The sequence below is a fragment of the Molossus molossus genome, unplaced genomic scaffold (genome assembly GCF_014108415.1).
Source record: "Molossus molossus isolate mMolMol1 unplaced genomic scaffold, mMolMol1.p scaffold_m16_p_11, whole genome shotgun sequence".
Classification (NCBI taxonomy): Eukaryota; Metazoa; Chordata; class Mammalia; order Chiroptera; family Molossidae; genus Molossus; species Molossus molossus.
The window spans coordinates 26,735,880-26,752,341 of NW_023425346.1; the positions used below are offsets into that span (position 1 = coordinate 26,735,880).

Here is a 16,462-nt window from a genome sequence, read left to right on the forward strand (position 1 = left end):
CTCTATCCGAAACCCTATGAATATCAAAGGGCTAACACAGCCACCTTAGGAGGCCTCCTGTTAGGGGTCAGAATTCAGGAGTTCCTTGATAATAATAGTAGTTAGCATCTATTGAGAACATACGACCTACCAGGTGCTCTTGGTAGCTCTTTAGAAATACTACTCCATTTAATCATTCTAAAACTCTATGAACTATAAGCTACATTATATTCTCTATTTTATATTTGAGGACACTGAAACAGATTAAATATTTGACCCTAAATCACACAGAATTAATGGCGAATGCAGGGCTTCAATCCACTCGTTGTTACCACTGTGATTTTTTAAAACTATTATTCTCCGCTGAACAGACTTATAATTCTTTTTGAAGTCAATTTGTATTCAAGGATCTGATAGGTAAGTGAGACTTTTTTATAATGTAGACTGATTGCCATGGTCCTGGTTAGTTAGGCATTTATCCAGTTAGGTGCAAGAATTGTCTGCTCCCTTTCAATCTTCCTCAAGACTGTTTGATGAAAAAAAAAATTTAATTGATGTGTTACCCTTAATGTGTAATCAGTGCTTGTTTTCTGTCAAAGTTATACATGAAGTTAAGACATTAGTCTAAACAGCTTTTGATTAAACATAACATTCCTCAGTCTTCTCCATCTGTCGATGTATCAATCTCACTTCCTAGAGCAACCACCTTCAGCATCTCTATTTTCTTATTGTCTCTTTTGTTGTATTAAGTCCATATTTTTCAGCATAATACATATACTGATTTGTCCTGATTTACATATTTTAGGTGTTATGTATTGACTTTCTGTTATAATGATAGTTTGATATTAGCTCTCATACTCCATACCTGCCTCTATTCCTTAAAATTTTTTACTATAATTCTATCACAATTTTTGTTTCAAGCACTAGTTAACATTATTTGATTTTCTGAATATTTCTAGTTGAGCCCAAAATTTTATATAATCATAATTCCTTACACATTTAATGTTCTTTCATGTAGTTAATGATTGACTTGGTTTAATTTACTTATATTTTGTCATACATAGAGCTAATTTTCTCAAATGTCTACATATCATCAAACTCCTATCAATATTTTTCTTATTTCTTCTTTTCTGTGATTCATCTATTTTTTCTACTATATCCTAACATTATTATTCTTATCCTTCAAAACTTATATTGATTTAATAAATATATTTCTTTATATTATTAATTTTCAAATGCTTCTCTTTATTATTGTCCCTATTTTTTTATGCACCCTAGATATTTTTAATCTCTTCATAATATTACCAATAATATTTTTTAAGTTTTTATCTTTTTTTTTCGGTATTATTTTTGCTTTTGATGGTTTCTTTGTTATCTTTACTGTTTTTGATAGTTCCCCATTTTGTGACTTTCCCCTAAGACTAGCTTCATTAAAGTAGAGGTTATTTTGCCTGGCTGGTGTGGCTCCGTGGACTAAGCCTCATCCGGGCACAAGCCTCTGCTGCCAGCTTGACCCCCAGTAGGGGGTTGTGCAGGAGGCAGCCAATCAATGTTTCTATCTCTCTCTTCCTTCCTCTCGCTCTAAAAAGTCAATAAAAACAGCCCAGCCTGTGTGGCTCAGTAGTTGAGTGTTAACCGATGCACAAAGAGGTCTCCGGTTTGATTCCTGGTCAGGGCACATGCCCAGGTTGTGGGACCAATCCCCAGTGCGGGGCATGCAGGAGGCAGTCAATCAATGTTCTTGCTCATTGATCTTTCTATCTCTCCCTCCCTTTCCCTTTCTCTCTCTCTACAATCAATAAAGAAAAACAAAATTTAGAAAAGTCAATAAAAACATATTAAAATAAATAAATAAATAAGGTTATTTTACTCAGCACTTAAAACAGTACATTGTACATATTGATAATATGTATGTAATGTAGTAAATATAATTTATAATATATAAGATATTAATTATATAATAGTATGTAAGTATTATATAATATGTTTTATAATATAAGTTATTATCTATTATCTATAAGCATATGTTATATATTTTATAGTATTATCTGCCATCTACTAATTAATTAACTCCTGGTAACCCACGCCTACAAATTCATAGTTTAAAAGACGGCACTAAAACACTCTCTGTGTGTTTGGAGTCGGAGTCCTGTGCTTGCTGATTGAAAAGCTTCTCTGCAGAGTATGTAGACCTGTTCAGCGTAAGAGCTGCTGAGAATGGGTGCTAAGGTTCTCATTGCTTAGTAGCTCGACTTTAATCCCCTAGTTCACAGTCCCACACTTCTCACTTCCCTCCAATTCCAGATGGCCTTGAATCGAGACTCTAGAAGCTGTCTGGTTTAATATGTCTCCTACAGGTTTGGGAGAAGTCTCTGGCAGTACGTAATGATTGAGTGTGCTTGGGAGTCCAGCTTTTCTGAAAGATGGCTGTTGTAGGCAGTCTTGACCTTGTCTTTTGTGGTACCTGGTGCTACCAAGTGATGAGCTTTTGGAGGTTTGTGAAGAGGGGGGACTTTTAACTTTTCTGTCCTTAATGCCCCGATTTCATATTGCTGCCAACAAAGGTTTTAGCTTCTTTCATTTTATAAAGTAATTACAATGTTTTTATACACTTTTTATCTTCCATTTTTTTATTGAGATTTATCATCCATTTTTGCTCACATTCTCATTCCATGCACACACACACACACATATACTTTTATTCTTTTACTCTGATTTTAGTAGATAGAGGAGATTAAGGTATGTGGTCTATCCTCAACTTTTAACTAGACATCCGTCCCAGCTAGTATAATATCCAGAATAGGCGATTATTTTTCAAGACCTAGATTAACCAAATAAAAGTCTGTAGCACTATTTTTTGAGTAAATTTTGTAGCAAAGTATATATAGTTTTAGTGTATTTGTTTGTCTGATTTCCAAACATTTCTTTTGCTATTTCATCTTAGATAAAGTAATGGTTATAAAGATTCTTTATTTGAGATATGATGAAAATAGAAAATAAACACTGCAGTATAAAATAGTTGAGTGAAGATGTGATATACATTATTTAATATTTTGACCTGCAAACTGTACAATGTGGTGGTCAGGCAACAAGCATTTGTTGACTATCACTATGAGAAGCAGTAAGTTCCACATTTAAAAGCTTTGTTGTCAGAATGCATGGGGTTTTCAATCAGATCAATCTGGATAAACCAACAGCCTTGGATCCTTACTAACTTTGCAATCTTTTCCTACTTGCCTTAGATTTATCATCTATGCAATGAGTGCAATCATCATAACTACTTCATAGCATGGATATTGCACCGTATGTGTTACACAACTGGCCGTAGCACCAAATTACCTGTGTTTGAATCCTGTCTCTGCTAGTTAATAGTTGATCTTAGTCAAGCTCAACTTCTTTCAAAATTAGATTTAGGTGAACAGATTTTGGTCTCTGAGCTGGTGAGATAATGGGATTTAGGTTTAAGTGATGAGGCTTTCTGCTTTGAATTGATGCAATAATATGATGATACTCTTTGATAACGTGGGAGGGAATGACTTTTTGCTTGTGGGAGGGACATGATTAACGAGGGGCCAGATATGGATTGTAGTAGGCAGAATTCTAAGATGACTCCAAGAGTCCTACCTCCTGGTGTGCATGCCCAATATAACTTGATCTCCTTGAGTGTTTAAAGGTTTTTCTAATAAAATGTTTCAAAGTATCCTAGAAGGAAATGGTTGGAGTTTCTTAAAGTAAAGTAAGAAATCATTTTAAAGGAGTTTCTAGAAGCATGAAAGAATACTTTATAAGTATGTTGGTTTAATGTTAATTACCCTTTTACTAAAATAGACTTACCCTTTTACTAGAAGGACTGATGGATGATTGGTATAGAGGAGATTGTAATAATGAGGACTTTCCATGTGGTTGAAGCTGTATATTTATTAATTTCCTTATTTCTAATGCAATCCTATAAAGAATAAGTACTATACTATTCCAAGGTTCAGTTGAGTATATAAAAACAGCAAGAGGTTAGATAATTTGCCCAGAGAGTAAGTGATAATAAAACAGAAAACTAACAATCTACATAATTGTGTAATCCTATTTAAAAAGCAGAAATATGTCTGTATCTATATTAATATCTCTACCTATATATACCTACATATGTGTTTATTCTCCGTTTTTCCCTCAAGAAGAGGAACCTAATTCCCAAACATCATATATACCATATAGATCAGGGAACTAGTATCTCACTAGTATTAGTTGTTTCAATGATTGACTAATGGGAGGGTGGTTAGAGGAAATCATTTTGAAAGTTCAATCTTATTTCAGTAAGGATATAAGACAAATATTCTATGGGATATAACAGAAGTTCATCTGGGAAAGAATGCCAACTTTCTCCATATTTTAAAAAGAATCATGAATGCATTTCTAACAAGATATGTTAGGGTAAGACATTATGGGCTATTGAAGGTCTTGGTGAATTCAATGAAATAATATGTCACATGTATAAAAAATGTAATATAAAGTTAAAAATGACCAATCCCATAATGTGTTCTATACTGTGGTAATGTGTTCTATACTGTGCTAAATTCTGTGCATTTTAAGATTAATAAAACATGGGCCTTACCCATGAGACATCACAGACAGGACATCTATTTTTCTTCATTTTTCATAAGTTAGTTGTATGTGATTTTTGCTGTTATAACCTCAGTCAAGGTGTGAGAAGTCATGAGAAAAATGATTTGTTCTGAGAACTCTGAGAGTTATATCACAATAATCAGATTGAGGAGTTTTGGGTGATTATACCCAGTCTTTGTCTATATTCACCATAAATTCCCCAGATAATTCCAAATATAGCTTTGCATAAATATTTGTTCAAAATATACCAACTTACCTCTTCTTTGACTAGTTCTCTCTCTTTTTTTTATCCTCGCCCGAGGACATTTTTCCATTTTTTGTTCAGATAGAGAGAGAGAGAGAGAGAGGGAGCAATATCGACATGAAAGGGACACATTGAGTGGCTGCCTCCCTTACTACCCAACCAGGGTCGGAGACAAACTGTAACCAAGGTACGTGCCCTTGGCGGGAACCGAACCCAGGTCTCTCTGGACCGCAGGCCGATGCTCTAACCACTGAGCCAAACTGGCCAGGGCGACTAGTTCTCTTTTAAGTATGCATCTAAGCAGGTGGTGCTAACTTGAAGGTCAATCAGGAAAACAGGATGAGGGATGTGTCTTCTATGAAAATGTGCTGCCTTTGAGAATTTTTTTTTGATAAAAATAAGATGGCAGATTTTCTCTTATAAACCGTATGTTCTTGCATTTCTGATATCTGGAATCAGTAGCTTGCCAGAAACATTTCCAATCAAAAGCCAGACTAACCCATGAAGGTGTCCAAAGAAGTCTGTTCTGATTACTGAAGATGTTGAACTAGTCCTGACTTCAAACAGTAGATATTTCCACACTTTAGTGCTATATGACAGCTCTATTCATTCCGCAATGTCAAATTCTTTGGTTTTGGCCATTGGGTCTTTATGCGTTTCTGGCTAGGGAAGCAGAGAAGCCTAATTTGATTCTGAAGCCAAAAGTTTTTAGGCCCTGTTCCTTTGGAACTTGGACTGCAGGATTTTGGCACTGTGTGAAGACTAGGACAGAGCAAGTAGTCACACATAACTAACTGACTCAACAGAGCATATTCAGGGAGAAAGATCATGCCTACACATTGAATAACCGTTCTCCAAGGCAGACTGACAACACCCTGAATTCAATCACCCTTAAATAAACACACAAGAAAAGCATGGCTTTAACACACCTCCAGCACTGCTCTCCAATGCTGCCTGGTGGGTCTGAGTTCCATCAGCCAGGCTGCAGATACAGCCATGACTGTTGTTCTTACTTATGTCTGTCTGCTGTCTGCTAACAAGCATTCATATGCTTTGGATCATTAAAGTCACAACCTCCTATGCCAATCTATTCCTCTCCACGGGTTTGCTGTAGATTGGAACGAGGGATGCTAGTTCTATTTCTTTTTCTTTCTATTAGGAGCTCCAGTCGGGGTTATTTCTGAGGTCTGAATATTACAGCTTGCACCCTTGCCCCTATTGAGCATGTAAATTGTCTTCCCATTATGCTTGTTCTTTTTGCCTGATTTATTCCGATTGCTGTTGGATGTGCCTTTTCAATGCAAGGCAAGTGATTTGTGCTGGAGCTGCAACAGACAAAAAATGCTGTAACTTAAGCTGTTTCCTGGTGTCATTGCTATCTGCGAGAGGTCTGCTGTACTTACTCCCATGCTAAATTTCTTCTGACAGACTCCAGGTGGTGGGGATTTTCACAATCCAACCCATTTCAGCGTTAGAACTTGTCATTTGGAGCTCTGCGGATCCTTCCCTTTCATCTCACTGTTGGTGGCAGGTTGAGTACATTTGTACATCTACCTGTACAAGGCCACATGTGTCCACTGGTATAATCAAAGGTGGAGAAATACAACTTCCTCTTTTAGAGAAAGCACAGAGGACAGATATTGGAGGGAGAGAGAGAAAAAAATGTCACTTGTAGTATTATGCAGGCTGCCCATCTAAACCCATCATTGCCTGGCACCTACACACTAAGGGCAAGAATCCAGCCAACTTGTGAGTGGGCACTATGCCATCTGAGCAGATGGGCATAGAAGTCGGCAGCCAGTAGACCATGTATGTGCATCAACGGTGGGTGTTGAGGGCACGATTCCCAGAGGAAAATGTCCTAACAGCTGTCTGGCCTGAGCCAACATACTTACGACCAAGGAAAAGTGCCATCCTTCAATCCTGCTGAGTTGGATTAACCTTCAGAACTAAATCTGCTTTTTCGGCAGCAGAAGGTGAGTTTGGGGGTCTGTGAAAACCTCAAAGAATAACTGAAGAAAGGAAACTGGAGTGATACAATTATTAGATATTCATTGAAGATGCTGAGAGCATTTGTGTGCATATTTTAAATATTTGACCAAAAGTCTGTTAATTCTTAAAAAAGTCATAATTATTAAAAGCATTGCCTCCCACAGTGCTTTTAGAAGTGACTTTTCCACACATAGCATTTTCAGTGAATTAAATAGTACATTTCCATCTCTGCATTAAGAAATAATGATGTATGAGAAAAGGTGTCAAAAGACTATAGAAATCTCATTTGTAATGCTTTCAACAATAAGGATAAAATTTTTAAAAAGACTATAGAAAACTGACTGTGGATAAATATCTTTGTCAAACTTTATATACTATGGATCAAACTTGATGTATCATGGATTATAGCTTTCCAAAAAAGAGAAATTTTTCTTCAGTGATTGAACATACACCTGACAATATAAGAAGGAAACTTGAAATTCCAACTTTAGCCTTTCTGGGCAATGAAAGAGGCTTTATATTTGAGATTGAAAGTAAAGCCTGATTCTAATTTGTTGAGAATTTCCAGACAGTTGAACTTCATGAAATTAAATATAGGTTGTTTCTGCCCAACACAGTCGGTGAATTAACAATAATTCATTGGGCTAAAAATAGGTAGACCATTTTAATAATTTAAACCCTCAATAATTGTTTATTTATTTTCTATTTTGTTTTGTTTTGAGGTATCTGTGCTATTTGTGTGATAGTTTTCTTGTTATAATTTTCTGTTATCTTAAATATTTTTATTTAAAAGGTAAAATATGATTTGCAGTTATAGAGGAAATGTCAGTTTGACCCAAGTGTTCTAGAATACACGTTTATATTTTCTAGTATCTATTTTCTAAACTATATTTTTGTTGACATCAACAGAGGAAATACCTCTTATGTAAAAAGTAAAAGATATGAATAAGTTATTTTAACTGCTAATGTTAGTAACTTTTGCTATGGGTCTAACAAATTATATACCTTAGTTATAATACCATTAATAACATTATAAGTAGAATAAAATGTTTATGAGTCTATTTTGGCCCTGAGTTTCTCATTATATTAGTTTATAAATACATAGCTAAGTATAAATTAACCTATAGTGAAAGAGGAAAGTAAATTTGAAAATTAAGATAATACATAAATGTACTTCACGTGAAGAAATGTAGAGAATTGTATTACCCAGGTATTTCTGTGTTTCTTTGTTCGGGCAGTTTTCATTTTAAGAGTATTGTTTTTCATTAATTTTATTATTTTTAAAATTACAGTTTAGTTGAAATACAATGTTATATTTATTTCAGATGTATAATATAGTGGTTCTATATTTATGTACCTTAACGTGTGATCACCACAATAAGTCTAGTAACTGTCATCATACAAAGTTATCAGAATGTTGTTGACTATATTTCCTGTGTTGTACATTATATTCCTGTGACTTATTTATTTTATAACTGGAAGTCTGCACCTCTTATTTCCTTGCACCTTTTTAATTAATCCCTAAGAATAGGTTTGAAGGCTAAAATTGTGATGCATCCACGTTCCATATGAATAACACTGCTCAGTCTGAGAAAACTCCCTTGGGAAGAGATAGTCCACTGAAAGCATGAGAGAGAGAGAGAGAGAGAGAGAGAGAGAGAGAGAGAGAGAGAGAGAGAGAGAGGAAATACTACTTAGCAATAAACAATGAAATGTTCACAGTACATAACTAATTTTTCTTTAAACAGGAAGTTATGGGCAATTTAACTTTCTTCTTAGGAAACACATATGTTTGGGACTAAACAAAGTAAGAGGAAAATAATAAGGAGTTAAAATCATTCCAGCAAGTGCTTGCTTTTGTCTATCTGGGAGATCAGAAAATGTAGGTAAAGCTGAATTTAACTGAATTTGACTTGTCAGGATTGAAAAGCTGGTAAGTACTCCAGTGACTCGGATGCTGACCAAAGAGTATTCAGCAAATTAAAAAAAAAAAAAAAGTCAGCAAACATTAATATGTCCCCCAGAAGGTTTCTGAATATTTTCCTTTCATTTTATGCAAGGGATAAAAGAGGTAAGATAGAGTGTCAGATTTCTGACTGACAACATACAGCCAAAAAAAGATTTATGGAAAAGCCAAAAATCCAAGACAAACCTTTGCTAATGGATGTTTACAATGGAGATTGGATGATACTGTGGGCAGAGGGAGGAGAAGAACATAAATGTTAAGCAACATATTGTGCTACATTAAAAATGAACAAAAACAGAAGAATTTAGACTTTTTAATGATTTATATCTTTACCTCCATTAAGACTATGAAAGATATATTTAGTTAGTGGTAGAATAATTATGAGACATGGATGGTGTTACATGTGTCCACAAATAGATAAGATCAGAGATTAAAACATGATAAGGTAATGGTCTATGGTTTGGTTTGGTTTGGTTCCCTCAAAAGCAGTTACCTCTCACATAAACATGATTTTTAAAATATAGCCAGCATTTAGGTTGAGGTTTATTATTTCTAAAGAACTAAATTGTCAATACAAAAAATACTGGCCATGTCCCCACATTTTAAAAAAATGCTTCAGTGACTTCTTATTTCTGATTTTAATAGATTTAAAGAAAAGAGTTTTGCAAAACAAATGAAGATCTGAACATAAGAATTGGGATACACCAAAAAAAAAAAAAAACTTTTGAGAACCGTGAAGATGAAAACTAAACTTAGCCACAGATTTATTTCTGTTTTTCATCCAAGTATCCAGGGAGGTTGGTAATGGGAGGTATGCCTCAGAAAACGTACATGTCTGTGAAAATGTTGGAACAAACTAATGCTTTTATTCAAGTGATTTTATTTCAACTCTAAGCCACAAGATATAAACTTTCATCAAAAATGGTAATCTATTTAAAAGCAGAGCTATGTGGAATGTTTCATGTTTATGTATAACTTTCATAGTAGACCCTCCTACACCAGGAAAATAATATACCAAAATTATGTTATTTTTACAGTTTTTAATATATCAAGTACTATTTCCTTTCATCAGTTTCATGTTCTTTAAATAGATAGAAATGAAAAAGGAATGGAATTAAAAATGAAAATACTTTGAAAAAGTGACTTTTTAATTCCTTTTCTTTGAAAAAAAATATCTGAAAAATAATTATCATGCATAGTCTAATAGGAACAAAAATGAATTTAAAAGAAAATATGTGTTGCATACTCTGAATTCTCCATTTTTCTACCTTGCTTTGCACAAACACAAAGCTAAAGTGCTTGGGGATGAGCATGGGAGTGGAAGTGGGTGGGAAGAGAGGTAGGTGATGATAAAGAAGGAAAAACTCACAGATTTGATCTAAAAGCATTGCAGTGATATATTAATCTGATACTGGGTTCAAAAAAGAAAATCTAAGAAGACATTGTATTTCAATTTTTTTTCCAATGGTAGCTACAAATCATTTCTATTTACTGGGCACAATAAATCAATAGGAAGATAACATCATTAAAGAAAAAGATGAGGTCTGACTTTTTTTTCACCTCAAGACAAAGGGATGTCTTCAACTCAAGTATTTATTATAAAAGTTCAGTTACTTAAGATGCAGAACACTGTGATAGAAAAAGTTTAAGACATACTCATGCCATCTCAAAAGAAAAGAAACTTAAAATTATTAAGGCTTCTTTTTGCTAAAGTACTGGAAATTCTCAAATAGGAGTTGGAAAATGATGTTGAAACCAACATTTTATCATTTGAATATAAGAATTAGCAAGAAAAAAATCAGGCTGTGCACAAATATGTGGTAGATATGCATACATGTCTACTTATGTTTAGAGGAAGGATCTGTGTACTATTTCAGAACATTTGGAAACAAAAAAGAAAACAGACATGAAAGCCATATTGTCAGGCTTCCTCAGAAGAAATGCTTCTGGAATTCAAGGAGAAAATAATGTGTTAAAGTAAAGTTATATCAAGCTGCCGCTAATATTATTACTGTTATTCAAGTTTTCCAAATTCAACGATTAATGAATGATTCCTGCAAAAGTGAAAAGCACCTAAGATCACTCAGTGGAACCCACTGCTGCCCACATTCTGAAACCTATCCAGAAGCAATTTGCAGAACAAAATGTAGGTTTTTGATATCAGATATATTTAGAAGTTATGAAATTCTGGAAAAAATATTAGGAACATCCAAAAACAAAATACACTCTTTGCAACACTAGTACTAAAGATATTTTATAATTTTAACAAAAAATACATTTTGAGAACCTACTATTAGAAATAACTGGCATATAAGTCTACTAACAGAAGATGTTTACTGGCTAAATTGAGTCGTTTGTAAGGACATCGAATGTCTTAAGGGGGAATGCTGCTCAAGAATGTGTCCCCAGCCCTGGCCCGTTTGGTTCAGCAGTTGGAGCGTCAGCCTGCGGTCCAGAGAGACCCGGGTTCGGTTCCCACTAAGGGCACGTACCTCTGTTGCAGTTTGTCCCCGGCCCTGGATGGGTCGTGCAGGTGGCAACCACTTGATGTGCCCCTTTCACATTGATGTTTCTCTCTCTCTCCCACTCTATCTGAACTAAAAATGGAAAAATGTCCTCGGGTGAGGATAAAAAGAAAAAAAGAATGTGTCCCCATAATGATTTGCAAAATTACCAGATAACAATAATAAGCTATTTATACACAATTATATAAGTACTATAATATTTTGTTTTTTATACTATAGCATATAGCTTTTCCTTTCAAACTTTAATCCAAATTTGGTTGTCCTCAAGTTTTCTTTATAATAATTTCAATTAAGTATATTATCATGTACAGACAACTCTCTTGAAACATGCTAACTTTTTCTGATATCCATTAAAGACAACTGAGCAGTTTTGAATCCAGAATTTCCTAAATCATAAGTCTCAGTCAGTATAATCTGATTAGAAATGATAACATATTTCTGTGCCTGATGCTCAACTGAGGAGAGTGGTGAAGCAAAAGACAGGTGATGGAATCTCTTTTCCCCCCTACATCTTCATAACCTGGTTGAACATGATATATCTGCTAGCTTATTGATTTAGGAATTATCAGCAATATTACTTCCCCTAAAGGAATATTAAGATGATTTATAACAGATTTGAAACCTGATTTCTAGCTTTCTGTGTAATGTGCATAAATTTATATGTTCAACTCTCTTGAAATTCCTCTCTCAGAAATATATATCTATGCACAGAGGGGATTTCAACTCTGTAGTTTCCTACACATTTAGTGCCTATCTTTATACGTATACATGTATGTTGTTGGAGAAGCAATAAATTGCAATCAACGATTGCACTTTATGGAGGATTTGGATGCGTGTTAAAATATCACCCATGCTTATCACTAGCTGTGGTTTTTCAAAGTTACTTAAAACAATTTGTGTCTGTGTCCCTAACATGTATAAAAGGGTGTAATATAACTGACCTCTTAAAGTTTGGGTTAGAATTATATATATATTAATAAATGCAAAACACTTAGGATAGTGCCTGCAAATGATAAGCACTCAGTAAATGATAGCAGACAATATTATTATATCATTTATCAATTTGAATTTTGTTTATACCATGGAACAAATGGTCTCCTTCAAAGATAAATTATGTGTGCTCAGTAACTGGTTATTTCTGTTCCAATTTCTTCTCATGAAAATTTGTTTACCAAACTTCAGTCATTCACTTATTATGTTTGTGTGTTTTTCCCCCTGTTTTATATACTTAAATAACTTTAAATTAATGAAAAATAGATTTTATCACTAATAAATGTCATTATTTTTCTACTAAACCTTAAGATTATATAAATAATAATTAAAATAAAAACATTCATTAGAGAAAATAATCTCTTGTGCCACTGGCGATACGTACACAACACATTTTGAAAGATTGTCTTATAGGAAAGTGTTCTGCAGGGAACTAGAAGGAAACATTTAGAGGACAGTGGGCCCCAAGGCCCATCTAAACCTAGTAACAGTGGGACAAAAATGGCATGCACTTGGCCAGGGTAGAACAGTAAGACTGACCGCTAAATGCTTAGGTACCCATTCTCCAATACTGTAGAGAGAATTTCTTGCCATTACGTTTTGTTTTGGGGGGTTTTGTTTGTTTGTTTTTGATTTTTCAGAGAGAGAGGAAGGGAGAGGGAGAGTGAGTGAGAAAGAAACATCAACATGAGAGTAAAACATCGGTTGGCTGCTTCCCACAGCCCCCTACCAGTGATCAAACTTTTCTGACCTGAGTTTGGCTTTTCTTGACATGGTAATTTAGGGGCCAAATTCTTCCCTTTTGCTTCTTCATCCTCCCTTAAGGCCTCATTCATGTTTTCTCCAGCCAGCAAAATAGGGAAGAGAGACCATGGCAGGGAAGCACTCACTGGTTAATAGCTTTCTGGGGAGAGGTTCTCTTTGTTCCTGCTCACTTTCCATTGGTCTAAACCAGTCACATGGCCACTTCTAAGTGCAAGTCAAGCTGAGAAATGCAGTCTAGATATGAGCCCAGGAAAGAGCACAGAACTTAGTAAATAACTATCCAGCTCTGCCACAGTTTGTCCTCTCATGCAGCTTTCTCCATCAGACCCAATTTCTCTCCCCTGGGGATGAACCGCAACCGAGGTATGTACTCTTGACTGGAAAGGAACCTGTGACAATTTGGTCCCCGGGCCAACGCTCTAACTGCTGACCTAAACAGGCCAGGGTGTGAAATACTACTATTACTGAGAGCTTCTGCTTAAGTTATCAAACAATACACTATGTAATTATAAATCCCTTCTCTTTCTCTTTTAACTGTATTACACAATCTTCCTATGATGCTTTTTTAGGATAAAGAACAATAAAAACGTTTTTTAAAATTGTTTCAAACCATTTATTCATGTGACTGCTATACATTTAAGTACATATGGATAATAGAAGACATAAAAATTAATAAAACATTAATGCTGAAAAAGCTGAGCTCACATCATAAACGCGAAGTGTTTCTATAGTAAATATTTTGTTCCAGTTAGTACAGCATTGCAAATCACCCGGGAATACAGAAGTATCAATCGATGATTCTTTAAGTCTGATGGAACCTGGTCAAAAATTCAGATGAGACCCGGCCGGTGTGGCTCAGTGGTTGAGCGTTGACCCATGCACCAAGAGGTCACCAGCTTGATTCCTGGACAGAACACATGCCCAGGGTGTGGACCCAGTCCCCAGTGGGGGGCATGCAGGAGGCGGCCAGTCAATGTTCATTCTCATAGATGTTTCTATCTCTCTCTCCCTCTCCCTTTTCTCTCTCTCTCTAAAAATCAATAAAGAAAACAAAATAAATTCAGATAAGGCATAGCAGGAACAGCTTGTCTGTACAATACAGTGTGTGAGGTCTCTGCTGGGAAGACCTGAAGCCTGGGGGTGAAGAAGGAATCATTAGAAGATCTTCATACTCACCTGATTGGTGGTTGATTTTGGCTCTCCTCTGGTACCCTGCACGGTCCAGTCTATTAACCAGAAAACCTAGAGGCCTTCCCTATGGTCTTTCAATGTAGGGTTATTTGGTTTTCCTCACAACATGGTGACTAATTTCCAAGTGTGAGGGATCGAAGAGAATATGACATTTTTATGCTCTAAGATTTGAAGTCATAACCATTTCTGTGGTACTTTTGGTTTGAAGCCGACCTAAAGGTTCTCCCAGGTTCAAAGTGAAGAGCGCAGACCCCTCCACTTGTAGGAGGTTACATGATGGAAGGGGCACGTAGAATAAGAGATGCTGTTGCAACCAGCCAGCTTTGAACATGCACTTCATTCAAAGTAGTCACTCTCCAAACAGATCTGCTTCCTATTTTATATCTACTTTATTCACCTTCTTTAATGATTCTGAATGTGGTTGTTTTCATGTACACTCACTAATTTATAGTCTTTTAAATCGTTTGTAACTTTTTTTTTTAAAGAAAAAAGAATAAAATAGCATCAAATGTCAATATTTTGCAGATATCCCGGCACAGAAGGAATCATTCACAGCATGTCTTGAAAGATGTAATTCTTCCATTGGAACAACTGGTAAGTGATTCATTCCTTCACTCCAATGCTGCATTCTTATCTACTGCCACAGAGTGAATTACCCCAAAAGTCAGCAACTTGGAACACCACTCATTATACCTTACTCTTCAGTGGGTCAGGAATATGGGTATGGCTTAGCTGAGTCCCCTCACTCCGTCTCTCAAAAGGCTGCAAAGTTTGAGCCAGAATTGAGGTCACATCTGAAGGCTTGATAGGGGAAATACCTGCTTTCTACTCAGGCACGTGGTTGTTTGCAGGGTTCAGTTCCTCCAAGGCTGTTGGTCAGAGACTGCTCTCAGTGACCTGCCAAATGGACTTCTCCAGCATGGCAGCTTGCTCCTTCAAAGCAAGCTGAGCAGGCAAGAGTGTCTACTACTAAGATGGAAGTTGGAATCCCCTGGAACCGAATGGGGAAAATACTATTCCATCAACTTTGCCACATTCTTTTGGTCAGAAGCAAGTTATTAACTCCAGTCTACACTTGAAGACAAGGAATTACACAAGGCTGTGAATAACAGGAATCAGAGATTTGGGGGTGCATATAACACATTTTAACAGTTGTTTTTTTTTGTTTTTTTTTAAGGAAAAATTGTTACCTTAGATTCTAAGTCTATGAAAGTAGGGTTGTTGTTTTTTTTCCACTTTTTTTTTATTTTCCAAATGACTAGAAGAGTACCTGAAACATATAAGTAACACGAATAATTGAAATATTAGAGATATTTGAAAAACATGTAAGTCCAATCATTCTGATATATTCTGATGCTTTTTCTGTTGATGATCTCCTTTTTGATAAAATAATAATAATAATAATGCCCCTTTTCTGCATGCTCATACTTCTTGCTGTATTTCATATTGGTCAATATACTACCAGTCCATTGGCTCATGGGATACTATACAAAGACGACTTTATTCTTATCTATCTCCTGGTATTTCATCCCAGTTATCTTTGGGCTTTCTCATTCTTAACACCAAAAATATTTATTTTCTTGGTTCAGTTATCTTATTTTCTTTTGCTTTGCATGTTCTAGATCCCTCATCTCCACTCTAGCTATTGGTCCATTACTCTTTTCTGCTTTAGAATAAATATTATTTTCAAGAATTGTCTACCTTCACAGTTGTTAATTTCTCCCCTCTCTTTATCTCTTGAACCAATTCCATTTAGGTTTTTTGTTTGTTTGTTTGTTTGTTTTATCCTCACCCGAGGACATTTTTCCATTTTTGGTTCAGATAGAGGGGGAGGGAGAGAGAGGAAGAGAGAGAGAGAACCATCGACATGAAAGGGACACATCGAGTGGCTGCCACCCGCATGACCAACCAGGGCCAGGGACAAACTGCAACCAAGGTACATGCCCTTAGTGGGAGCCGAGTCTGGGTCTCTCTGGACCACTGGCCGATGCTCTAACTGAGCAAAACGGGCCAGGGCTCCATTTAGGTTTTTATCCCAACCACTCACTCTCTATCAAGGTCATCAATTGCTTTCATATTGCTAAATCCATTTGTAAAGTTGAATGTTTTCTCCTTAGTAGACCTGTCTGAGTAACCCAATAGATAACTCTCTCTCTCTTTTTTTTTTCTATCCTCACCCGAGGACATTTTTCC

The 16,462-nt window shown here is 35.7% G+C and overlaps 1 protein-coding gene across 2 annotated transcripts in view; it reads left to right on the forward strand.

The window, feature by feature from the left end:
* Positions 1-16,462, forward strand: part of ARHGAP15 (Rho GTPase activating protein 15) — a 618,649-nt gene that overhangs the window by 58,383 nt on the left and 543,804 nt on the right. For both annotated transcript variants that reach the window (XM_036253427.1, XM_036253428.1), the window contains one exon: positions 14,795-14,863. In XM_036253427.1, the coding sequence (XP_036109320.1) occupies positions 14,795-14,863 (69 nt within the window). The remainder of the gene's footprint in view (positions 1-14,794; positions 14,864-16,462) is intronic.